The sequence below is a fragment of the Porites lutea genome, chromosome 9 (assembly GCF_958299795.1).
Source record: "Porites lutea chromosome 9, jaPorLute2.1, whole genome shotgun sequence".
NCBI lineage: Eukaryota > Metazoa > Cnidaria > Anthozoa > Scleractinia > Poritidae > Porites > Porites lutea.
In genome coordinates this window covers 13,084,842-13,110,840 of record NC_133209.1, presented here as the reverse complement: position 1 = coordinate 13,110,840, position 25,999 = coordinate 13,084,842, and the positions used below count along the sequence as shown (strand labels likewise).

General features: G+C 38.8%; 1 protein-coding gene across 1 annotated transcript in view; it reads right to left on the bottom strand.

Annotated features, from left to right (window-relative positions):
- The window catches only part of LOC140948906 (uncharacterized), a 53,489-nt gene that overhangs the window by 13,078 nt on the left and 14,412 nt on the right, over positions 1–25,999 (bottom strand). The window contains exons 3-5 of the mRNA XM_073398170.1: positions 21,506–21,762; positions 13,672–13,759; positions 8,633–9,010 (exon numbers count right to left, since the gene is read on the bottom strand). Of these exons, the coding sequence (XP_073254271.1) occupies positions 8,633–9,010; positions 13,672–13,759; positions 21,506–21,762 (723 nt within the window). The remainder of the gene's footprint in view (positions 1–8,632; positions 9,011–13,671; positions 13,760–21,505; positions 21,763–25,999) is intronic.

Below are 25,999 nucleotides of genomic sequence, written 5' to 3'. Positions count from 1 at the left end.
GCTTCACATTGGACAACTAACAATTAAGCATTTTAATATTCTTGAACACGAGGTGAATAGAAGCGGAATATCCGCGGCAAGGTTAATATCGATTAATATTCCTAATGCCACTACTCACCAAGCTTAAAAATCAGTAAGGAGACCATTTAAGTTCAATTTGATTGACGCGTTTGACGGATCAATTCATGTGTGAAAATCGGTATGTGATCTTTACAGAATTTTCAAACATTGCAAATCAAATCGCAGTTAAAAAGTCCTTTCGCAAACAATGGCCTAATGGGTTATATGGAGTCGCCAGAACTTTAAATTCTGCTTCCCAGCCTGTGAAGAAAAGAAGAGCTTTGTTTTCATCTGTTTACTCGCCAAGTCGGGGAAAAAGGTTTCTTGTGCAGCTTGTGTTGTTTTTTAATAAGTGCAGACATTGGTGGCCCGGTTGCTCGAGGTAAGGCGCCGTTTCTCTGTAGTTTTCTTGGCATTGGAATCTCGAAATTTCGTAAAGATTTGCTTTTATTTTTTTTTTGTCATAAGTTGAATTTGATTTCTGGGGAAAATTCGCCTTCGAAGGAATCGTTGAGTTTACAAAACCATCTCTTCTATTCAATTAAACTGTAATTGTCAACATTCTATCGAGCGAAAAATACTGCTCAGTAAAGTTAATCGGAAATCGCTCTGTTGAATACTTTTCTTACCTTAAAAAAAATGGACCCTAGGATTTTGCCGAATTTTGAAAGGTTCTTACTCAAAAAAAGATTGGCAAAACACCGAGCTAATGCATTATTTACTCGCGAGGCTAAAACACTACAAAGACCACTGAGTGTGTATCCTGAAAATGATTTTTGCTTGTAAAAGCTTTATTTATGTGAGGTTATTTGTGTTTTTTCATGTTGCAAACGATGTTGAAATAAATACGACAGTATGATAATCTCATCTGGAGTTTATTTACTTTATGTGGTTTTACCAAGCCTCATATTTTCCTCATACACCTGTAATAATTAACTTTTACAGATCCTGCACCACAATGTGTAGGTAAGATTTACATACAGCCCCAAACATTTGTTATGTGTGTTAAATAATACAAGCTTAACTTGTTGCATGTCTAATAAATGTAGGGGTTTGAATGCAAATCGTACCACAGCATAATTCAAGCTTCAGGCATTCATGGATGCATAGGACCTTTTGATGTTATGTTTGCCACTTATTGATCCAGCAAGTTTTCTCCATTTTAGTAAGCACTTATGGTTTTCGGTGTCGGCTGCTGAATACAGTCTTTTCTCGTTTACGTTATAGAAAGCACTCAAAAGTATTAAGAATAAAAACTTCTGCAATAAGTTCAAGCTGTGTATAGCTTCTTGCTGAGTTGTGTTTTATTTTATACCCCCCTCCCACACTTATTACTTATTTTCTATAGTGTACGGCGAAACCAGTATATTTAAGCGAACCCCATATTAAAAGTTACATCCCATGTTAAGCAGATGAATAGCCTGGTATGTTTGAAACTTTTCTTACCATATTTGCAGAAAAACAATGTTTTCAAATATAAATGTATCCATATCCATTTTAAGGGGTATTTTCTTTGTGTTGTTTCAACCAATCATAAGAGCTGCAAACAACAGCCAACTGAAGAAAACTTTACACTAATTTTGTGGTACTGACATGGGATATCTGTTTTATATTTCACACTCATAAGAATTTGTTATAAGGATTCATAACATAACATAACATAACATAAAACTTTATTTATACTCGAATTTTAGAGTAGCTAACAAGCTAATATCTTCTTCATATACGTGCTGCTTTTGCTTTGCTTTTAATTTTTGTTGCATTCTAATGCTCTTAAAGCCGAGTATGCAGGTAGAGCAAGTTTGTGTTATCTTTTGCTTTTAAGGCATATACAATAAAAATACTTTGAAAATAGTATTAAAATACCACAGAAGAAGAAAAGCAATAGCACGCATATATTATGAAAATACATCAAAAATAGGCTGCAAAAATGCAAAAACAGTATTAATAAAATTGTGAGAAAATAGCCTTAGAGGTTTCTGAAAACAGTACAAAAATCGGTAGAAAGAGCATAAAAACAGTACAAAAACAGGATGGAAATATCATTTAAATTCATGAAATAAAACGAATACAAAACCGTCGGAGATTACCCTGAAAAAGCTAGATTTACCTCCGCGAAATTTCTCCACACAGTCCTAGGCTAGGATTTCACGAGAATTATCTCTTAGCCGATTACTTTACGTTGATTTCCCTAAGAATTCTCGGAAAATTCTTGTGGAATTCTTGTGCTCAAATCAATCTTTAGCCTGTGTACAGACCCCCTTCCTCAATAAAAATCGGAGGGGAGGGGGGGGGGGGGGTCTGTACACAGGCTATCAATCTTCGGCTTCAAAAGGGTATAGCGTTACTGACGTTACCGGTAAATAATAATCTACATACATGTAACTTACATTGTTTATTATATTCACGGCTTTACTCAAATATCATCAGAAGCTTGCAGGCTACGCCTGAATATTAATTATTGGCTTATAAAGAACAACATAAGAATAACACGATCAAATTTACGCGGGAATGAAAGAGGCCGGTGACGTGACATCAAGTGACTGAACAGCGAGGCTGAGCAAGGAATCCTGTAAAAACTAAAATGGCCGTACAGGCGGGAGTATAAATGTTTACTAGCCTTCATTTGTTTCTCATATGGGGTATATTTAAGCGTCTTAGTAACATGTTATGCATATAGAGGGAACATTCTATATAACATCTACAAGACTCTTGGAAGACCGCGTGCATCACCTGAACCAGAACCTTTCAAAGTACATAGCAGTCGCTGAGGAGTCATACCCATTTTTGATTCGTGATAAAAGCAACATCTACGTGTTCAGACAATCCGCAGAGTTGAAGTGTACTTTTTTTAAGATCGTAACAAACAGTAAAATCAAGCGCATTTAACCTCACAGCAACCGTCGGTTCAATAATTTGAAATGAGCAAAGGGCAAAGGAAGGTTTGTTTATCACGTGCATTTGTCACATCACCGCGGCGCGAAGTCGTGATTTCAGTCTCGCGTGACATCTCAGAAATAATATGCCATGCATGTGCGGAATAGTCTATGAAAGAAAGATAACCATATGTCGGAGTTTATTCAGATCTGAGCGTTGTTTCTTGGAGTTTATTCAGATCTGAGCGTTGTTTCTTAGCTTGGATAGTTTGTTTATTATGTAATTTCAAGGGCTTGTTTTAGACAAACCTCTGTTGACCGCGTGCATCCGGTTCTCGGCCCGCGGTTTCGGCTGTTTGTGAAAAATTTCTATATGAAATTAAAATGCGATTTTAAGACGTTTCTTTTAAAAAAAAACTTATGGAATGTCCCGTAACTGCATTAATTGAATCACGGCTAAAATCTACGCGGAGATTTTCGCAGAGAGCTTGCAGGCAATGAACATTGAGGAACGGATTGATCTTTTATCGGCACTCTGTCACAGTTACGTGCTGTCAGTCAAAGCTTAAATCTATTCCTAATTTTCTTCTCTTTTTTCAATTTCTTCTGGATTTGCAGGGAGATTTAAGTGTTCGCTCAGCTTCGAACTTTGTTGAGAGAAGAATGCGGTCCACAATATATGACAGCTTGTTTTGAGTCATTTATGAGCTCGTGACACGATGAAGGCTTAAAAATTTTACTTTGTGCAATTTTTGCTTTAATAGTCTGAGTATAAGTATCCCAAAATACATTACAACATTGCACCTCAATATTAATAAGTGATAAGTACCCTATTTTAAAGTATTTAAAATAAGGTCAGCATTTGATGTCTTTAAGCAGACTTTAAATAGTTTATGTATAATCTTTTTTCATAGTCAGAGTGTTGTGTGCCCAAAATACAATTCAAATAGACCTCAAAACAGTGTTTAGGTACCCTATTTAACAGAATTTAAAATGCGGTCAGTAGTTAAGGTCTTAAAACATATTTCAAAAAGTCTATTTGAACTCTTTTTGTAACTTTGTGAGTGGATGCGTCTCAACATACATTTTAGATAGAACTCAAAACAGTGTTAAAGTATACCCTATTTAAAATTTTTTAAAATACGGTCAACATTTAGGCTCTTAAAACATATTTCAAATTGTCTATTTGAACTCTGTTTGTAACAGTGTTATTGGTTCTATGCCCAAAATACATTTTAAATACCCTATTTTAATCATATTTCTTAAACAAAATAGATTGTAAATTGATGAGAGAGGTTTTCCTTTTGATGAAATATAATTTAACTACACTTAAGATATATTTCAAACAGGGGCGCAAATTTAAATGTTTTTGTCAAACAGGATTAAAATACAGGAAAATAGTGTTCAAATACTGAAATACATTTTAAATACTTTAAAATCAGTTTCAAAATACACATGGTTTGGTAAGGGCAGTAGAGATATCCACTAAATACAGGTTTGTTTTTCTAACCGTTTTGCCACATTTTGAGCTATTCGACTGCTGAATACAGGGCGTCTGCTTAATATGGGGTCTGCATAATACAGGTTTCACCACACAATGTAGAAAATGAGTCAGTTAGGCTTTCACTGAGGAGGGGAGGTGCAAGAAATAAGGCATAGTTATTACCAAGAAGCTATACACAGCTTGAACTTATTGCAGTAGTTTATATTCTTAACACTTTTAAGTGCTTTCTATAGAGAAAAAAGGAAAAGACTACATTCAGCAGCTGGCACCTAAAACCATGAGTTCTTACTAAAGCAGACAAAACTTGCTGGATCAATAAAAGGCAAACACAACATCAAAAGGTCCTACGCATCCAAATCCTTACATTTACGATGCATGCAGCAAGCTCATATTATTTAACACACATAAGAAATGTTTGGGGTTGTATGGAAATCTTACCTACACATTGTGGTGCAGGCTCTGTAGAGGTTAATTATTACAGTTGTATGAGGAAAAATATGAGGCTTGGTAAAGCCACATAAAGTAAATAAACTCCAGATCGATGAGATTATCATACTGTTGTATTTATTTCAACACCGTTTGCAACATGAAAAACACAAATAACTCTACACAAATAAAGCTTTTAAAAGCAAAAATCGGTATCACACTCAGTGATCTTTGTAGTGTTTTTTTGAAGGTATGAAAAGACTTCAAAGTTTCAAAAGAGCGTTTTCCGATTAACTTTAGCAGTAATTTTTGCTCGATGGAATGTTGACAATTACAGTTTAATCAAGTAGAAGAGGTGTAAAAACTCAACATTTCCTATGAAGACAAATTTTCCCTCGAAATCAAATTCAACTAACTTATGAGAAAAAAAAAATGAAAGCAAATCTTAACGAAAGTTCGAGATTTCTATTAAACAGGACAGAGGAAAACTACAGAGAAACGGCTCCTTACCTCCAGCAACCGGGCCACCATTGTCTGCACTTACGAAGAACAACACAAATTAGCTGCACAAAAAACCTTTTTCCCTAACTTGGCGAGTCGACAGATGAAAACAAAGCTCTACTTTTCCTCTTAGTCTTGGAAGTGCAATTTAAACTTCTAGCGATTCCATATAATCCATTAGGGTATTGTTTCCGATTTGATTTGCAATATTTGAAAATTTTGTAAATATCAAACCTATTGTTAACCGATTTCCACGCATGATTTGATCCGTCAATCATATTGAGCTTTTTGGTTTCTTTTCTTTTTAGGAACATTAACCTCGCCGCTAATATTCCGCTTCTATTAGCGTCGTGTTCAATAAAGAATAATTGCTAATTGTCCAATGTGAAGTGCGGAACCAAATATCAGTCAAGCAGGAAAAGGTGTGTTCCACAAGTTTCCCGGTCATGTCCTTGATTTCCAAAAGTACTGGAAACCTTTATACGTTCTTTTCCTTCCTCTTTCAATAGAAAATACGTCCACATGGTCGCTTGAACGGTCGCCTTTGTAGGACCCGCGCGTTTTGTGTGCAACGTTTGTCCGGGCCGCAATGCTACTTGTCCTCTTTCCAGCTGTTCAAACAAAAACGATGGTCACGCGGTCGCTTAAACCGATTTCTACCGTTGCTTGTAAAGGACCCCTTTGTGTAGAAGTTTTAAGCAGTTTCTATGGTAGGTTCTTCGCTGAAGAAGGCCAATTTATCAACTCAAAGTCCCTCCACATCGTCCGCTCCACTTCTGCCGCCATTTGTTTTATTTGTTGACGCCCCCTCGCTTTGGCGCGCTGAATCGTGAAAGCGAGTCTTCCGGAAGTCAACCAGTTTACCGAAAACTGTTTCCGCGTGGTCCGTATAGTTCTAAAAATAATTTTTTTGAAATTAAGATATTCCGGCCAACGCCCTTAGACTCCCTCTCTGTCCTATTATGGCTCTTGGCTTTGACAAGACCCATAATGGGACAGAGAGGGAATCTTAGGGCGTCGGCCGGGATATGTGAATTTCACTAAAGTTATTTTTAGAGGTTGTAATTGAACGGAAGTCTAATTCTTGGGGCGTCCGCTCATTTTAATCGATTGTTTGAAACATCATCAAGTCCACACGTGAATGCCTTAAAGCAAACAAAGCAGAATATTGTGATGGCGATCGACTGTTGAATATTGAACGTGACCCTTTTCGTGACCCTTTTCGTGACCCTTTTCGAGCCTGATGAGCACATTTCAGTTCAAGAAATTGAAGTTAGCGTTCCTACTCGCAACCTTGGCAAAAGCGAGGGAATCTTAGGGCGTCGGCCGGGATATGTGAATTTCACTAAAGTTATTTTTAGAGGTTGTAATTGTAATTAAGGTAGTCTAATTCTTGGGGCGTCCGCTCATTTTAATCGATTGTTTGAAACATCATCAAGTCCACACTTGACTGCCTTAAAGCAAACAAAGCAGAATATTGTGATGGCGATCGACTGTTGAATATTGAACGTGACCCTTTTCGTGACCCTTTTCGAGCCTGATGAGCACATTTCAGTTCAAGAAATTGAAGTTAGCGTTCCTACTCGCAACCTTGGCAAAAGCGATGATTTGTCCGAAGAGGACTCAAATTCTGTTTCCCTCGTGAGAAAGCCGTGAGAAGAAGTCCGCTTAATTATGAAAAGAAGCAGACGAAAGTCAAAGAATTAACTAAAATGCTTAAAATGATGCTGCTTGTTCCAATACGTTTTTTCCTTCTGGTGGGTAGATTATGCTCTGGAGGGTTCTAAGTTTTGATTTAACAAATGTGATTTTTGCCGCTTGTTTCACACTGAGAGGTCATGACACGCATATTGATTTTCTGTGGGTTTTGTTTCTGGTCGGCAAAATTAACGTTCCAAAATTAACGTTCTTTGTTGCAGATAAACAAGGTTTTACGTTGTTTAATTTTCTCCAAAGTGCCTCCTGGATATGAATAACTAAAAACGATTTTCTTTTGTCCGCGAATGAGATGGTTTTCTGCAATGTTTTGACACGCTGGGCCCACAACCTCGAATGTCAAATGAACTTGGTAGGTTTTGTTTGCGTCCTCTGCCACTGAAGAAACAAGTTTTAGATACAACGTTCTGGGAGTCGAGTATTTCTTCGATTAGCCATTAGCTTTCGATTGGTTTCAAAATCTTTCATGACTTATTGTTAGAGCTGTTCTGATACGAAGTTTTGACACATGGGGCGCAGTTTACTTTCTGGTCCTTTTTTTGTCAGCACCTCTGCAGCTTTCCTGTTTTGATTTCTGCTGTGATTTGCTTGCATTTTAGCGTTTTCGTTCGAATCGCAGGTCGACATCGCTTCCCTTGAATTGACGTTTGGCTGCTGGGATTGTTTTGTGCGACGATTATTCCCACTCCTCTGTTTGCCTTTTGCTGTTGTTTATGTCTTCCTGCCGAGGTTCCAGTACCGAAATTGAAAATTCATGAATAGGATCGCTGTCCGCGGACTTCAGTTCCTCCTCATAAAAAAACCGATATATCATCTGGCAAATCAGTCATTTCCAACGAAATCGTACGCGTGGAATCTAGCTCCCAATCGGGACAACCTTTTAAGAGAAAACCATTTTCTTTTTTTCAAAATCACTTTGGTTGATGAAACGCACCTCCACGCGGGACGTCATTATTTCTTGACAGCACTGAATAAAAGTTTGCGGACCTCTCGGGAAACCAATTTTCGATTCATTTAAGCGTTTAATTAGTCTAAAAATAACTTTGGTGAAATTTACATATCCCAAGGGCTAGACTGGGCGTTTCCGTCTCTGTCCCATTATGGCTCTTGGCTTTGAACTGTCCGTTTAGATACAAAACACGTTTTATCCAAGAGTAGTTCTGCTTAATGGTATTGAGATTCCCATTAGTGACATTTTAAAATAATACATGCAATGAATAGATTTTTCCCGAATATGACCTTGAGCAGGCAATATAGGTTAAGTAAGTGTAACTTGTGAGGTTTATTGGCCGGGTTCGTTGCTTATTACATGACACAATGAAGCAGATTTTTAAATATATTTAAGCTAACATTAATTGGCTTTTTCTTACTTCTACAATATCTAGGGTATTGGATAAAACTACAGCATAGGTGATAATCCGGGAGGACCGTGAGAGGACCTCTTTCCAGGGACACAACGGTGCATAAACATCCCACAAAAATAAAGAGGGCAAATGCCCTCAAACCTTACTGCTTGTTCTTGAAGAACTCTAGCAGTCGTCCCACTTACCTGGGAGGTGTACAACTGGTATTGATGCCTTTTGAACTATGAAGCAACAATCATCTGACTTGTTAGTAAGGCTTATCTTGCTGGTGTTAGAACTTGAGAAAAGCTCTAAAATTTCTGTGGTGGAATTCTCTCTCTGGGTACTAAAGAAGTCGTAAGGAAATCGACGGGAATCTTTAAGATTAAGAGTTGCTGATATAATTGAGTATCCCATTTTCGATGCAGGATAAATAAACATCATGGTGTTGTTCATTGTAGGCAGGATCTGGTAAGCAGTGAACTCAAATTTGTACAGCCATTGATCATGGGCTGGTAAGGAGTGAACTCGATACATATCCATGTTTTCTTCCCTGTTTGAAGCCACATAAAACACTCGAGGTTCTGAGGTAAAACAAATACTGGCATAAGAAACTTGTTAAATTGACCTCACAGGTTGATTGCAGTCTAATGTGGCCTGATTGCCCTGTTTGAATCATTCGGATTTAGAATTTCATGTTTCATGAAAAAACATAGGACACAAGATATTTAAAAAATGATTTCTGGTATATCTAGTCTAGGCATTGGATGAAAAACGAACTGTAGCACAAAAAATGACAAAAAAGATATGCCCGGGAAGCCCCATCCCCCCCTCCCCCGTGACTTACATATACAATAGGATAGTTCGTATTCCAACCCTTATTGATAATATTGGTTTCTCACCAGATATATTTTTTTCAATAAACATCTACTAACCAGATATGTTATATCGGAGCAATGAGATACGAGATGTTTAAGCAGGGGGGGAGGTGTCTCCAAGGAAATCTGTGGTACAGTCCGCCTCCCAGTAATATATATATTTAGCCACAGCTAAAAGCGAAGCTCCCATTGATAAATTTATAACTTAAATCAAACAATAATTTTGTATTCCATAAATCAGTTAACGTAAGGGCACATTCATGTGACTTTTGAGGGAAAAGCTAAGTGATTTTGGAGTGAAACAAATTTTGTATCGAGTTGATATAGCCTTATATGTACTCCCAAAAAAATGTCTTCGGTCACATTTAAGAACAATGATGGCTCTTGATCACAGTAGATAAGGCGTGCAAAACAAATTCTTGGAAAACAAATCAGACCGAATTTTTTGCGTTCGACAAGTTTGCAAATTCTTGCAAATAAATCTGGGTGCGTGCAAACCATGGATAATATTATCCATGGTGCAAACCAATCTTTTATTTTTTTTATACACTACATCTGAGGAGAAAGAGTACTATGAGGCGCTGTTTTTATCATACAGACCTCGTACAAAATGCAGTATTTCACAATACTTCAAGGCAAATTGCATTCATTCAATATTTAGGACCATAGAGGCATGCGTGTACTTTTAATTAGCGAAACCGTTCAAAAAATTTCCAAAATCACCTATACGGCCAGCCGGTTCTAACTTTTGACAAGCGCCAAATTTGCGAAGAAATTTTAAAAGAGTTACGCTTCAACGTGATAAAGAATTTATTGAGTCTATTTTTTATTAACGGTTTTATAACGATGTGTAATCTTAAAAAGCGTTTGATACGCTTGGCATTTTGAGTACTCCTGCGAGCGATGTTTATGAACGCCTGAAAACAAACGGCAAAGCGATGAAAATTACACTTTTGAGACAACCAAAACTCAATAAAGAAATATCAATAATTCGATAGAACATTTACAGAGACAACAATTTTCATTCACGAAAACAAATGAGTATTTAAGTGTGTCTAAGAATCCTCAAGTCTTTACTAGTAAGCTTAAAGTTTATGTTTTAAGCCGCCAGTTTCCCGGCGTTGGCTGTTTTCAAAGAGGAACTCACGAAAAGAAAATCGTTCAAAGCTTTCTTTCTACAGCCAAAATTATAACTAAATAGTCTTCGGAAAGTTTTTTCTTTTTTTTAAGGTGAATTAATATCGACTAAAGGCTTTTTAAAGTTCTGTAAGCTTAAGCTTATATCAAACCTCATACGAGGTCAGATCAGTGTCTCAGTCAAATCTTAATACAAACGTGAATAAACTAGCTTCATAAACTGCGCCGCTGGACTTCATGAAATTGGATTTAAATACAATAATTACTCAGGCTTACCATATTTCGAGATGCAGCTCCTGAAAGCAATCAAGTAAGGCAAGGATCGCTTGAGCCTTTATAATTCTCGTACGCATCCAGCAAGGTGAAAAACAAAAACGATGCCATCCGAAATTGGATTATCGGCTTTGACAAGCGACGCATTTTTCAACCAAAAACCCAATAAACAAACCAGCTATGAATAAGAGAACGCTCTTAATAGCAGCTGTATTTCATTTTGTACATCCAGTGGAAAAAGACAGTTAAAAACATCACAAGTTGACTCAAAACTCTGTCAGCTTCAGCTGTCAAAGTAAACAACTTTCAAGATGCTGCATAAATTTTACGCATGAACTCACCTGTCAAATTTTAACCAATCAAAGCATAAAAATTGGACGTGGAGCGTGACCAACACTTGACCATGGTAAGAAAAGGTCTTCCCCGCCTGTATTTTAAAAAAACTGGCTGAACTTTTGCGTCTGAAGTCAGTTTGAAATCAAAATCGTAATAGTGCGGGGCGATACTGACATAAACACAACATATTTGATATGAATTTAAAACAAAAGTAAACGTGAGCCTGCGATCATTTGAAAACGAGTAAATTGTCAGCGGATAACTTCAAAAATACTCAACCTCGATGGGTCGACACCTGAGCCCGCGATTCGGTCAGGTGATAGTGGTCAACGGATACCCTGTTTTGACAGCTGTCAATTGATGACAACATTGATGTGCAATCAGCTTTCTCCTGGGCTCCCAAGTAGCTAGAAAGTGTGAGAGTAAACATTGGTGTGCCTGTGGTGCGGACGGACGGTCGGTCGGTCGGTCGGTCACGTGATTACCAAATTTTCTGGGATGGGTAGATTTCCTTAGCTATGGGGCTCCGCCCACGCGCTTGCTTCGCGCGCGCGTGGAGCTCCGCTATAATGTCACGTCTTGCGTCAGTAAATTTAAAAATGGCGAGCAAAGTCGAAGAGAGGGATAAAAATTTCGATTCTATCACGGAAATACTATTCCGATTTCTTGGATTTGGAGATTTTAAGGTTTCTATTGTCACAGAAAACTAGAATTTAAGTACTTTTTTGGAATGAAATGTCCGGTGGTGTAATGAATTTTAAAGATTCCTTTCTATGGTCGAGTAAATTTTACGGGCAATCATACAAACCGGTCACACTTTTGAGGGCCAGTGCACAGCAAGATTGAGGAGTTTAGATACAGCAATAGGACGTTCATCAAAGGATGTATTATACTTACATTGTGCGTATTTTCAGCTCTTCAGAGCTAGTGGAACCCCATATCATTCCTCTCAAAGTTCGCTTAGCTGTAGCGTTGAAAGAGGAAGTAAATGAAAGCAATTTGTGAGAGACTGAGAGCATTGAATCTTGTTGCTTTACCGCATTTTAATACCGTATTGGGCATACACCTGTAATTCTGTAATTAAATCCCGAAAACCAATAAAAGGTTTCGTTTAATTTATTTTGGGGGGCAAACCCAGAGGAGATTTTAGAGTAATAATATTGATGATTAAGACGATGTACGAAAGGCAAGTTTAACTTTCGCCAGTGGGCCACTGGTGGGTGTTGGGTGTAAATTAATACAGTTTGTAATGTACTGTGTGTTGTTTGTCATGATGTCAACTAACATTGAACAAAATTCAGCTGTTACAGAGGAGGGACATGTCTTGACAGCTTATGGTTTTTTCTGGTCGTAAGCTTGGCCAGTATGCAGATCAAGAGCTTTTGAGATCGGCCTTTTCCAAAATAAAACTCCGGACTTAAGTGTAAAATATATATTGATCCAAGTGCATGACCAGCAGGGTCAGCATTAAGAATAAAGAAAGAAAGGCCAAAAACAAAAACAGTGTTAGAAAAAAAAGAGAGTAAACAGAGAAAAAAACTGTACAAAGAAACAGAAACCAGCGTCGCCGGGAGTCGAACCCAGTTTATCCGCACGTTCAAGCAACTCCTTGGCCACTGCACCACAGTTACACACAAGATTTGAAAAATTAATTTTGTTATATCAAAACAATTTTTCTCTGCCATAGACGCTGTTTGAAGCTGGTGGAGCTGTATTTATCATGAATTCAAATATACATATGCGGAAAATTAGTTTAAGCGCATATTTCAAAGCTATTTCGCATTATTTAGGGTTCAACGGGCCGACTCGATGTAGAAAATCGATCGAACTAGCTTTACTGAATTTGGTGGAGAATTAGGAGATCAACAGATGCCCACACTCGAAAGGAATGATATGAAGTTAGGCCCGCTTAATTAGCAAAAGAATAGATGAAATATAAACATGTGTGATCTGTAAATGGGACCTCCTATTCTTGAGACTAGACCTTGCCTATTTCAGAGAAAAAAAGATTTAAGTTTTGATGACCTTGCCGGTCTCGTGGAATAGATGGCGATCCCGCAACACGAGGGCAAAACAAATTAAAAAAATTATACAGCAATCACGTGACGAAGATCACAGATTCTAGCAACACCAAAGCTCACACACATTCGACTGATCAAATAAGCGATAAATAGCGATATTTGCTAGCTTCTTAGCTTTTCCTCGACCTCGCTCGTCCAAATAGCTGTCGTATCCCTTGCTAATTTGCACAAGCGACCCGAGGCTCTTGCCCGTTACTATGTGACGTCATACTGGCAGGCGGAGTGGGTCAAGAAACTTAAGTGGAAAACAATAGAGATACCTCTCCCCCTCCCCACCCCCCCCTGTGTTTAAGCCAAAATATATTACGCAAACCTCCGCCATAGGTGCCATCTTATGGCTTTTGCATTTTACAGCATCTACTTATTACTTCAGTTCAGTCAGTAAATATTGCTGAAAGAGGTGTAATGCTATTTTTTTGTTCAATTTTGTAAATTATGTATCTAATATTAACACGACATTTGCAATCATTAGTTACACGTGCAAATGTGATGTAATCTAAAAGCAATCCAATATCAAATTCATGGAGTAACAATACAAACCCGATCTGCAAGATCCCTTTATGAATCGAAATTCGTCGAGGGCAGCATCTCCAAGGTGAGAATTGCCATTAATTCCTTCTATTATAACCTAAAAAAGAGAACCTGATCAATCAGCCTTGAATCTGGCTTCAACATTATTAGCTAGATGTATGGTGACACATTAGTTAAAAGAAAACGTATAATATGATCTTCTTGAATCTTCCTTTTAAGTGTAACTATTTTATATTATTGTAATTTGATCCTTATCCATATTTTTTAATTTTTTTAATTTTTATTTTTCAATTTTTACAGGACCTGCATTGATAGCAGTTTTTTCTTAAAACTGATGCAGCAATCCTGTATCATGTTTAAATTATTATTATTATTATTATTATTATTATTATTATTATCATTATTATTATTATTATAACTAAGAAAGATACATATCCAGTACGAGAAGGAAGCGAAGAGCAACAAATTTTATTTCGCCACCTAGTAATGTAACAAAAAATTACAAAGGTTCACGAGAAAATAGAAAGAAAGCCGAAAAGAAACCACGGCTTAAACAACGGGGCCTTTCTCTACCACTTACAAAATACATTAAATATTAGTTGAACTGAACGACGACGGCAAAGTAACAGTAATAGTATACATAGTAATAAGGTTAAAAAAAAATAAAGACAAAAATAATAAAAGACAAAAGACAAAGCTGACAAAGAAAAGGAAAAAAGGAAGGGGGTGAAGGGAAAGGAACAAGTTAAGTAAGAGGGTGATTTTTTTGAAGTTGATACACTAACTGAGCTTTAAACGTCTGGACGTAGTGATTTAAAAAACAGAGGACCTTGGTACAGAAGCGAGAAACGTCTTATGTTGGTTCCGCACTTACGAACATGGACGAAACCTTGCCTAGTCTCTGTGCCTCATTATTGAGCGTGGCCGAAGCGTTTCGGGTCTCGTGGTCCGCACGAGTCGCGGATACGACACCGAAATGCATTGACCGGGAAGGCCTGGGAAGACACCGTACATCGACTAGACAAGAAGGAACTAGCATTCCTGGTATTATATCCGTGAATCTAATTCCTAACATGTTTTACACATTATTTGCATGACCATACGGGTATTACGGTATTGCAAAAGCAATTAATTAATTTGTTTCTTAACTCAAATCATTGCGAGATAAATAAAACTAATTGGCAGTTCATTAAATAATCAGAATAATTCATAAGATGAGCTATTAAAGTATCGTGTCACTGTGAAAGTGATTTGAAGTTGGGTAATTTAAGTTCTGTTTCGGAGAAAAAATACGTTTCTAATCTTAGAATAGGCCTTACAATCTAGTAGGAAATGATTTTCATCTTCACTTTTGTTACTGTTACAAAAGGAACATGTCCTTTCATTGCGAGGGATTTTTTCGTGTCTACCTGTTTCGATTCTAAGTCGATGATTACAAGAATGAAGCCATCACGGAAAGCGTCGCCAAGATATTCCATAGAAGAAGCACCTCGAGTAATGTGAACAGAATTACCAGCCATTAGGTATCTGAAGAGGTGTTGATTCAGAGCGAATTCGACTAACGCAGCAGATTTCTAACCATGTGCTTTACTTGCCTGATCTTCTTTAGACATCTCATTAACTCTAAGAAGGGCGGAGTGTCCGTTCCAAAACCACTCACAGAGTCACCATCATTCTAAACTGCGAAGGTGTCTAACGATACTTAACGTCCTCGTCCGCACGGTAGAAGGGAGGATTCGACTATCGAAAATACTGAGCTATACTGTTATTCTGGAAATTACAGTGAAAAAGCCAAAGGAAATGCCGAGGCGCATTGATTTACAGAAGTCGACGATAGACTGTAAATTCCGTACTCCAAGATCTCTCTTAACATTTGGCCGCACATTGGTCAAACAGGAGGTAAGACCAATCAGAATGTCCTAACACTTCAACTGTGTTTATAGAATAGGAAGATCAGAAGCCCTGTCACCAGAAGAGAACCAAGCGAGAAAAATCCAAGCTCTCGAGTGTTAGTGTAACGTTCGGGATTTAAGACAGCTGGTACGTAACAGAATATACCTTAAGTGGTACACGACTTATTTCTATTGTTTCGTTCCGATAAAATGCAGAGGCCTTTTAATAAGAACAGACTCTAGGCTGTAACTATACCGAATAAAAATATTTAAGTTGCTGCTTGACCAACAAGCGCGACGCAGGATTTCAAAACACTGTGCCAGCAGACTAATTACCGTGTGATGACAGTTAAAGCTGTACAAGTCTGCGTATACTGTAAACCAAGGGACTGTCATGAGTTTTTACGCAGCATTGTTTGCCTTTGCCAACTTTGATAATAAAGATTTAACAGCATCTTTTGGTGTGGCCGAAGATAAACTCTTATAGGGCTGTAAAGAGGACAGGAAATTTGAAAATTAATCCTCCAGTCAAGTTTTGATTTTCCAGATGTTTTGGCGCTCACATAGGCTCCATTATTCTGGGATCTATGAGGAAATTTAAAATTAAAGTGTCTTGAAAGTGTGCCACAAGTTATCAGTAAGAAACCTTTTTGCCCAATTATTTGGCGAAAAGGAAACAGTCGTCGTTCTACATACTAGCAGTTTGTCACACAACAAAGCAGAAGAAAATCAGTACCAAAATCAAGTACCGAGATAACAAGCCACCGGTAACGACGAGGGTGAGGAGGTTAAAGGACAGGGTTGGGAGGCAAGGAACCGAAGCGATATCCCAGCTAAAGTCAAAGGTGGAAAGACTTACTAGGCGACGTCCAAAGGATAGAGTCTGAGAAAAAACATTACCTCTGACGACGGACACTTTGGTAGACCAGGTGAGAAATGTCAAGTGGCAGCCTTGAGCAACCAAATGGGTGTCTAACTGAGGCCAATAAAGCGATATGATGAGGGCCCCCTTCTAGAGCTTACTCTAAACACGAAGGAAAAGTACTGGCGGAGAGATCCCCGCGGGCGTCCATAAGATTGTTTCCTGAAGAAACATACACCAAGGAAAGGACGATAAAAAGTTGCCAAGGTAGATGACTAGATGACGACGGAAACAGCTTTCCTCAGCAGCCTGCACCTTGATTTTTCCACGTGCCAACTAGCAGTAGACTGTACACGTAGGTATCAACTTGGTATCTGGGCCTGATACGACTTAACACTAGCCAAGAGGTTCGGAAGCGGGGGACGCTCGGACCAGTACCGTCACGCACTTCAATGGAATTTCCACAATCAACAGGGAAATCACACCACCCCATCCCCAATTCAACACTTCACAAAAAGGACGTTTAGTTCTAATTACCTACCTCACAAACAGGAGAGACACCTTGCCAGATATCCAAAAATCCCTTATACAGAATACCCCCCAGAAGGACGGCAGAAACATTAATGGACTTAAGGGAAGCTTAACGAGATGGCAAGATAAGAGGTACGGGTGTACAGTAAAGCTGCGAGACAAGGTTGTTTTGCCTGCAAGCCGTTGCAAGCTTCTGGGATCCACAGTCTCCTGAGCCAGAGAATAAATGTCGCACTTAAAGGCCTTCAGCTTGAGCCTCTCGTCTCCTGGAAGGACGAAAGCTAATGAAAGGGAGTACAGCCAGAAAGGTAGACCAAACGACCGACGCACAAAAAGGGGCAGAATACGACTTTCTGGAAGGTTCAGCGCCAGGGGAACCATAACCTGGCCTACACGACAATCACTGAAGTATTAGGAATAGGGTGAACTCCAAGAATTATAATTTAACTATTGGCCAATAAATTAAGCCTGTTGTGTGATACGCATAGGCACCAGCCTCCCAGCCGAGGGGGAGGCTGCTACTGATACGAAATATCCTTGATTCACAAATTTAGAAATCGTCTGTCGTGGCGCAATCCCAATTCTAAAGGCTCAACAGTGATGAGCATGACGGGATAAGGAGGTTGAACTTCTCAAACCTTGCCCCAAAGTGTGCACAAGCCATTTACGCAATCTATAATTATTAGTTCATACTACAACTCGCTAAGGGTTTGTAACTTTCACATGAAGGTATTTCAAATTAAGCTGAAATACCACTGCTCTAAGCCAATCAAATTGCAGAAATTTATCATGTGGTAATGTAATAGCGGAAATAAATTCCTCAAACTCCGATCAGGGGGAAACGGTGCGAGATAAAATCCCCCTCGAATCTGTGAAAGGCAATCTGCACGGACTTAATCTCGTATCCATGGGAAGAACTTGTTTCGAAATGACCTCCCATTGAATAAATGTTGGTAAGTTCTCTGGATACAAATAAAAGGCGGGTATCTGAATACAGGGATACGGCTGAATGAGCATGCAACTGGGCTCGATCATACAGGCGAGGGAGCAAGGCCGACAAAACTGGTGGGCTTGCCTTTCCCCCGTTGCGCTACTTTGCATGACAAGTAAATTTCAAGAAAGGACCCCAAAAAGTGTCCAAAGAGGTGATTCACGGACATAAAATAACGGAAACCCAAGAGGGAGAGCGAGGGAAGCTCACCAGAATTGTCGGCCTTAAGCAACCTCAAAGAGGCATAAAAGGCATTAGACACCTGCACTCAAGGCACGGCAATACTGGTACGCAAGGGAAGACTGACATCTTCGAGAAACAAGAAACAAGAGAAAAATAAACAGTTTCTTTAATGGAAACAGGACAACATCTCAAGGTCAAATGAATTACAAAAGTTTAATTCTCCGTGTTGACAACAATTAAAACAGACTTCAGTAATATGACGCCTCTACGCCTATCATGCAATTGCATTTAACGATCTGGTACGAAAACGACCCAAAAGTAAGGGGTAAATAAAGAAGCCAAGCGGTAAGGAAAACGACACACAACATAAAACTTATGGAAATTAAGAAAGGAAAAAATTTGCAAACTAATCCGCCACCGACTAGCTGACAGCGAAAAAACCTACGATCAGTCCGTCCTGCTTCCCTTTTTCTGACTTTTTGTTTGGGAGACGGAGAAGGTTAACAGCGAAACAATTACAAATGCAGGGCGGCAAATGAAAAGAACATACCAGATCCTCTAAGCCTAGGGAAGGCCACCTAGATTAAGCCATGTTAGACGGAGTTAGGAACTGGATGGGTAACCCCACGTGAACAAACTAGCCGCTCTTTTTCCTTCCATTTCTTCTGCCTTCCAGTCCTATTTTAACCCTACGTGCGCAAGGCGAAACGCACATGACATTATCAACCGACGGATGAAAAACAAAGGGCCACAAAGAGTACAAACTAAACACCAAGTAGAGGAGGCTGTCCGACTGGAAACACCTGTCTAGGCCCAAAACTGAAACCAGCCGAAGTAACAGTTGTCCATATTGAATGACGATTGAAAAGCTTACAAATTCCGGACGATAGCCCGAAAACCCAAAATTGAAGAACACCTCAAATAGGGAACACTACAGACAGAGCGAAACAACCAAACTTGACGCACTACATAAAATTTATCCAAATATGAATCCAGCAGAAGACAATTCCTCTCGGCCACAACCGAGTTAAAAAATGAATAAATAAAATAAATGGAATAAATTACGATAGAAATCCGAAAATGAGATTACTCAGCCAGAACCGGACGCCGTGGTCGTTTACCATTTATAAAAAGATACCGGAAATTTTGGTTGGGAATTTTCGGTCGGTACGAACGGTACGTGTCGTTTACCACTTGCCTAAAAATTTCCGGATTGTCGCGCCGCCCTAGACTGGATGCTAGTTACAGCATGAAACTGGTATGAAACTCAAGAAACTAGTAAATGGTAGACGAATTTCCATTCGGAACGTCCCAATCGGCAAAATGGGAGACTACCTTTTCAGAATTTCCGTTTGTCCCGGGAATTTGTGGTAAATGGTAAACAACCCGTGTAAAGAGAGTTTCATCGTCCACCAAGAATAATACATACTCAGAACAAAAGAGGACAGTAACAACAGAAATTTATCCCAGGATTCCCACTAGAAAAACTGAAGTGAATCCACTCGGTCAAACCGACTATAACGCAAAAAGAAATTAAAAACAAAAAATATGGAACGCCTTAGGTAAAGAAATACGCTAAAACCACGCCTGTAGACTGGATTCCGGCCTCGGCCACAACCGAGTACAATATTTGAATTGAAATACCGTTAACCCTATTCAGACTGGGCTTTTTTGGTCAATCTGTGACTGGGGGGGGGGGCTCCTCGGACCCCCCCTCTGTATCTCTGGAACCAATAATGCTAGGGTCATGAAATTTACACACAATGATCATCTCCGTACAAAGAAGCCCCACACCCAGTTTTGACTTGCCACGCCCAATAATGACGTCACGGTGACGTCATATTCCGATTTTTCAATGTTTCTTATTATTTCTCCACTTCGATATGTAAAATATCAATAATATTGGTAAAGTCATCTCTTTGTTATCCTTTCTTATGAACTAGTAACAAGGAAACACTTGTACAGCGAGAAAAAGCAATAGGAAGCAATAAAATCTAAAATTTGAAATGGTTGTCCGCCATCTTGGATCCGCCATCTTGGATCCGCCATCTTGGATTTCCGTTTTTTTGTTAAAATTATAATCTAAAGCAACTTTCAAAGGGGAAAAAGCTCAGAATGTATAAAAGAAGTATCAAACTAATGTTTATTACCCAAACAAATGACTTTGGAAGTGTTATTTGGAAAATAGAGCAGCATATTTGTCAAAGCAAAAAAGTGACAAATTTTACCCCACCCCTTCCCCCCAAATAGTCGATGTTGAAACATTTTGATGTAATTCAAAAACTAGTCCCAAGCAAAGACCATTTTAACAACAAAAAGCACTATAAGTGTAAAAACGCGATCTTAAAACAAAAAAATCACCATTTTTTAAATTTTCCAAAACCTATGTGTCAGAAACTGGTTGCCATGGCAACATGATTAATCACATGGACATGGTAATTATACCAAAATGTTCCTAGATAAATTTTAGGAAAAGTCAGAAAATTTGAACGTCATAGCTCTTTCGGTGTAGGAGTTATCACGATTTTGCCGGAGGGGGGGTTCGAAAAGCCCCCCCCCCAGTCTGAATAGGGTTAAAGAGGAAAAACGGGTCCTAAATTGAGGATGTGAGATAACTCCTGTACGTCACAACTGACTGTTTCAACTGTTTATTAATAATTGCAAATTTTACAGCTTACAATATCCACTGCCCGCAGTTAGCAGATTAGCTAGTCAAATACGAGACGAATACGGCGAGAAAAAAAAAAGTTCAATTACGAGAGACACACAAAAGCCAAACCAACACGTAGAATAATTATTCTCGGTCAGCATTTTATTTTAAAGCCGGCCCCAACCGACAAAAATTAATACCGACATAAGAAATTATTCCCGGCCACAACCGAGTGAATAAACGGCCGCCAACGGCACACGAAACTTCGAGACAGCATATTTTAAAGTCGGCCCCAACCGATGAAAATACCGACATATATATTCTCGGCCACAACCAAGTGAATGAATTTATGTGTCAATTCTTGATAAAAGTTCGCTTTCATCAAAACGTGACCAGCCAAAAGAACTGAAATAAAATTTAGTAAAACGGCCGACAACCGCACAATAAACTTAACAGCATATTTTAAAGCCGGCCCCAACCGACAAAGATTCCGACATCCGAAAACGACTAAAGCAACAGGACAGGAGAGTAAACGCGGTTAAAGCAAACTAGCGGGACAAGAACTTAATTTACCTCGCGATAGCAACATCGGAGAACAACAGCGTTATTAGACAGCCGGAGAAGAAACAGCAGCAGGTGGCGATTCTGGTTAATTTTGGAAAGGCGACACAAACCTTGGGAACAGAGGGAGTGAGCTCTCTTTCATAGGGAAAGAAACGCATTGAAATACTCACCCAATAGTCAGCCTTCTGTTCACTTATTTCAATCTGTGTTTTTATCCAGCGCTCTCCCCAATGGCCAGATTTAATCCATAAAATGTTTTCTGAGCCATAAGCAGTTTTAATGTAGGCTATGACGCAGCTCATAGTATCGCCATAGAAATTATAGTAAAATGACATACACTGGGTTCCGTTCAGACGAGGGCTTCTCAGCCTTGCTTTATCTCCTGGACGGTTACGAGACGATTCTACATATATGAAGTATCCAACGCCTAAATATAAAAGAAAACACAACAGAAGGACGGGTTTTCAGCAATGATCTCGAAAAAAAATTAGAAAGAAAAAATACAGGGAAAGAAACAAACTAAAAAATCCTATTTAAAGTGAGAATTTTTACAATATTAAATATTCTAACTTTCTTAGGGTTGCTCGTTGATTCATATGTTTCGCATATAGAGATAAGAAACCTGCCTTGTGATGCTTTTAGAATATCGTCATATAAAGAGTTTTGAATTACAACTTAGATTCAATTTATTTCAATTTTTGAGTCAGTACTGTACAGCACCGCAAATAATCCCCAACCGAAAATGATCCCTAGACCACAAATGATCCCCAAAATGGACCCCAAATCATCCTTGACTTCAAAGGATCCCCATTGTCCACCCCAAGTGATCCCGTGAAACTAGAGGAATGGAGTGGATTTTAGGCATGGATATTGAATGTGCTGCGAACTTGAACAACGTGTAGAACAATGAAATGAATGAAACTATAAATAACCGAACTGTTTCTTTTGGCAGTTTTTTCTCCTTTCTTTCAAACATTTGATGTTTCGTTGCTGTGAAAATTTAGGACAGGAGGGACGTTGAGAAGGAAACTTGTCTTTCATTTTAACGCCTAGAAATAGGGAAATATAACCACTGTATTTATCACTCTGTAGAGGTTTCCGGTTTATTTCGAAATACGCTTTGCAACTACAGCTCGTGAAAATGTCGTGTCTAGTACAACATACATCCATACTTTATTGAAAGGTCTATAGTAGGCAGCCAAAGGATGATGTAGACCTTAGATAACAAATACATTAGAAAATAAATTTACAATACATGTGTTTCGGTTAAAACAATTACTAAAATTGAAAACAACAAAAGTTACAATGCAACAGATGATTACAATTATAAAAGTAATACTAAAATGATCAGTATCAGCACAGCATCATAAGTTAAAAATTACAAATTAATACTAAAAGAAATCGTCCAAGTTCCCTTTAGTAAAACTAATTGTGCCAGACTGCATTTTTTTTAGGCTACCTTAATCTTGACTAGCTACATCATCTTGAACCCTTGTTTGATTATTGGGGCCATTCCAAAGGATTGGTGTTATAAAAAAGAGAGATTGCCTCCCAATTTCTGTGTTCATGGTCAGTGGAGTTCGTCAGGTTAAAATTTGGCGAACGTCTGTGAAAGTAACCACCCTTAATGATTTTAAACATTTCCACACCTAAGCGCTGTTTATACATAAAAGCTAGATTACGCCAATTTACAAGGTCAAGAACTTGGCAATCCACACACTTACTGTTGGGAATATTATGCCGGATAATCCGCGCTACTTTAATATGTCATTTCTCAGTTTTATCAAAGAGCGTTAGAGAGCATCCTTGCCCAAACTAACAGACAATAAGTGATATTTGTAGTAGATGTTTTTAACTACTTTGTCGGAAGAAATCTTATCTTCGTCAGCATAGCTAGCTGAGCTGAAAAAGTTTTGGATGATTATCAATATGCTGTTCCCAGGACAGTTTATTGTCTATAAGTAAGCCTAACTATTTCACCCCTTTAAAAAGGTCAATAACGAGGTTTCCACAACGCACTTGTTGTAAAGTACCTACTTTCTAGAGGTAATCATGTGATAGCTTCACATTTCTTAGGGTGTATAGTAAGTCTACTTAATTCACACCACGAACAGATATCAGAGAGAAGAACATTATTTTGGTAATTGAGAAACGTGATCGACTGACGGCACCAATCACAAAAGCAATTGTATAGAGATAGTGTAGTGTAGTTCTCCAGTTGAAAAATTGTCAGCAAAATCGTTTACATAAATCAAAAAAGGACGTGGGCCCAGAAGGGAACCATGCTGAACACCGTACGACACGTCCTGGAGTTTTGATTGTACCCCATTTAGTTCCACGAATTGTTGACGGTTTTCAAGATAGCTAGTTAGGCACTGCAAAAGGTTCCAACAAAAACTGCATGCTTGCGGTTTACATCTCAAAAAGTCGTGGTTTACGTATTCTGAGTCGAAAGCCTTACGAAAGTCTATGAAGATAACTCCCACGACCTTGCCATTATCGATATTTAATTTCTAAGTTTCACTTAAATGTATAAGGAGAGATTCAGTGGATAATCCTTTCTTATACCCCCACTGGCTCTTGTGAAGTACGTTTGCCAAGTGAGGATAAATTACAAATTACTGATTCCGTAATTTCGCTAGGAATGGAAAGGAGAGTTAAAGGCCTGTAGTTAGAGCCATCGTCTTTGTTGCCACTTTTCCACGGAACTTTAACCTTGCCGATTTTCCATTGCAAAGGTATAAAATCCTGCTGCATAACTTTGCCTTGTCAGATTTGCAACACACGGGCTAAATTCTTCAGCGACCTCGTCTACTTGTGTGTGAGGTGATGTTTTCGATGTAGACTACGCCATGGTGTGCAGACGAGGAGGCTTCACCATTCAAAGACATCACGAGCTGCGTGATTTGGAAGCCCAAATGCTAAAGATGTACTGCAATGACGTCCAAATTGAGCCAGTAATTCAGGAGATAAATGGAGAAGTGCTGACACCTGGTACGAACAGAGCAACCAGCGGATGCCCGGCTCGAGATTCACGCTCGTGGCTTTTGGGAGCGGCAAGGCTCTGCCTTTTTTGACGTTACGGTTTGTTACCTCAATGCAGAGTCTTATAAAGCCCCCACCACAAAAAAAATCTACCGCCAGCATGGGAGTGAGGAGAAGAGAATTTTACGCCTGTAGGGTGCTAGAAATCGAACAAGGCTCCCTTACTCCACTGGTATTTACTACCACCGGATCGGAGGAATAGCAGATGAATAGATGGAGGTATCACACCTGACTGGCTGAACTTTTATCAACAAAGAAAGGAGAGGATTATAGTTCTACAATATGTCATGGATTCGCGCCAAAGTCTCATTCGCTCTTCTGAGGTCTGCGCTGTTATGCTTGCGAGGCTCACGTTGTACGCGACGAGCTCTGCTGGACATTACAGATAACGACTTTGAAATCGATAAGGGACTAGCTAGATTTTAGTATATGTAATACTTTCAATATTTATCACAATTCTTCTCCTATGTTAATTGCAAATAAGTCCACGAAACATTTGGAGCTTTCAAAAAATACATTCATATAAAGACTCAGTTTTTTCCTCTTCCATTTACTAGTTTTTTCTCCATTTTATATAGCTTTCCTCTTATCAGCTTTGTAACATTAGATCTGTGTTTTTATCCTGTAATCAATAAAGAACTATTACGAAAAATTAGTATCAGTATTGTTATTGTTGTTATTATTATGTTCATGTTTCACACCTATAGGTGGCCTTGTTTCACCAAAGCATTAAGCTCTATTCTATGTCCTTAGAATTCTAGGGTCCTTCTCATGATCTTATCTGTTCCCAACAAACAAGCTTTCTGGAGCAATGCAATGATCCAAGGTGTTCCTAACATGCTGATCCACATCCTTAGGTGCTTATTACTCACAGTACCAAGAGTAACAATTGCAATAGGGATGACAGATACACTTCTGCAGTTCCACATTTTTTGCATTTCCACTGTGAAGTCCTGACAATAAAGCACACTCTACCCTCCTTTTCCAGCACTACAATAGAGACCTTTAGATTCTACGACGAGGACGCCTACGAGTACGAGATTTTCTCAATAGTAAGTAGTGCTGGCGCGTGAAGCAGCGTCATTTTGGCGGGAAAACGTGGTAGCCGTCGTCATTCTACTACGAGTCTTAGCGAGAATGTCGTAGTGACGGAAACGAGTTATCAAGTGTTAGAAGTTTTGGCATTTTGCAGTCGGGAGAGGTCTTAACCTCCTTCAATAATGATAACAGTGCTTTAAGGGGATTCCTACCTAGACCCTCAGAACTAATAGATATCGCCTCTATCCACTGGACCACCTCGCGCCGAGGCAGACGCTGACAAATCCAAGTTTTAAAAGAGGCATATATTTCTTCTCTATGATGATTGACAGTTTTCAAGGATGGCTTTTTCGGATTTTTTAATTTCCGTGTAGATTTAAACCTTTAACTGATCGAAGCTAGACGTAAAGCTCACAATAAGTATAGGTAATCACATGATTTTTCTCGTGCAATTTGGAATAAATAAGCACGAGTAAATTTTTCAAAGACCAACAAAAGTGCACGAGCCCGTAGGGCGAGTGCACTTTGTGGTCTTTGAAAAATTTACAAGTGCTTATTTATTCCAAATTGCACGAGAAAAA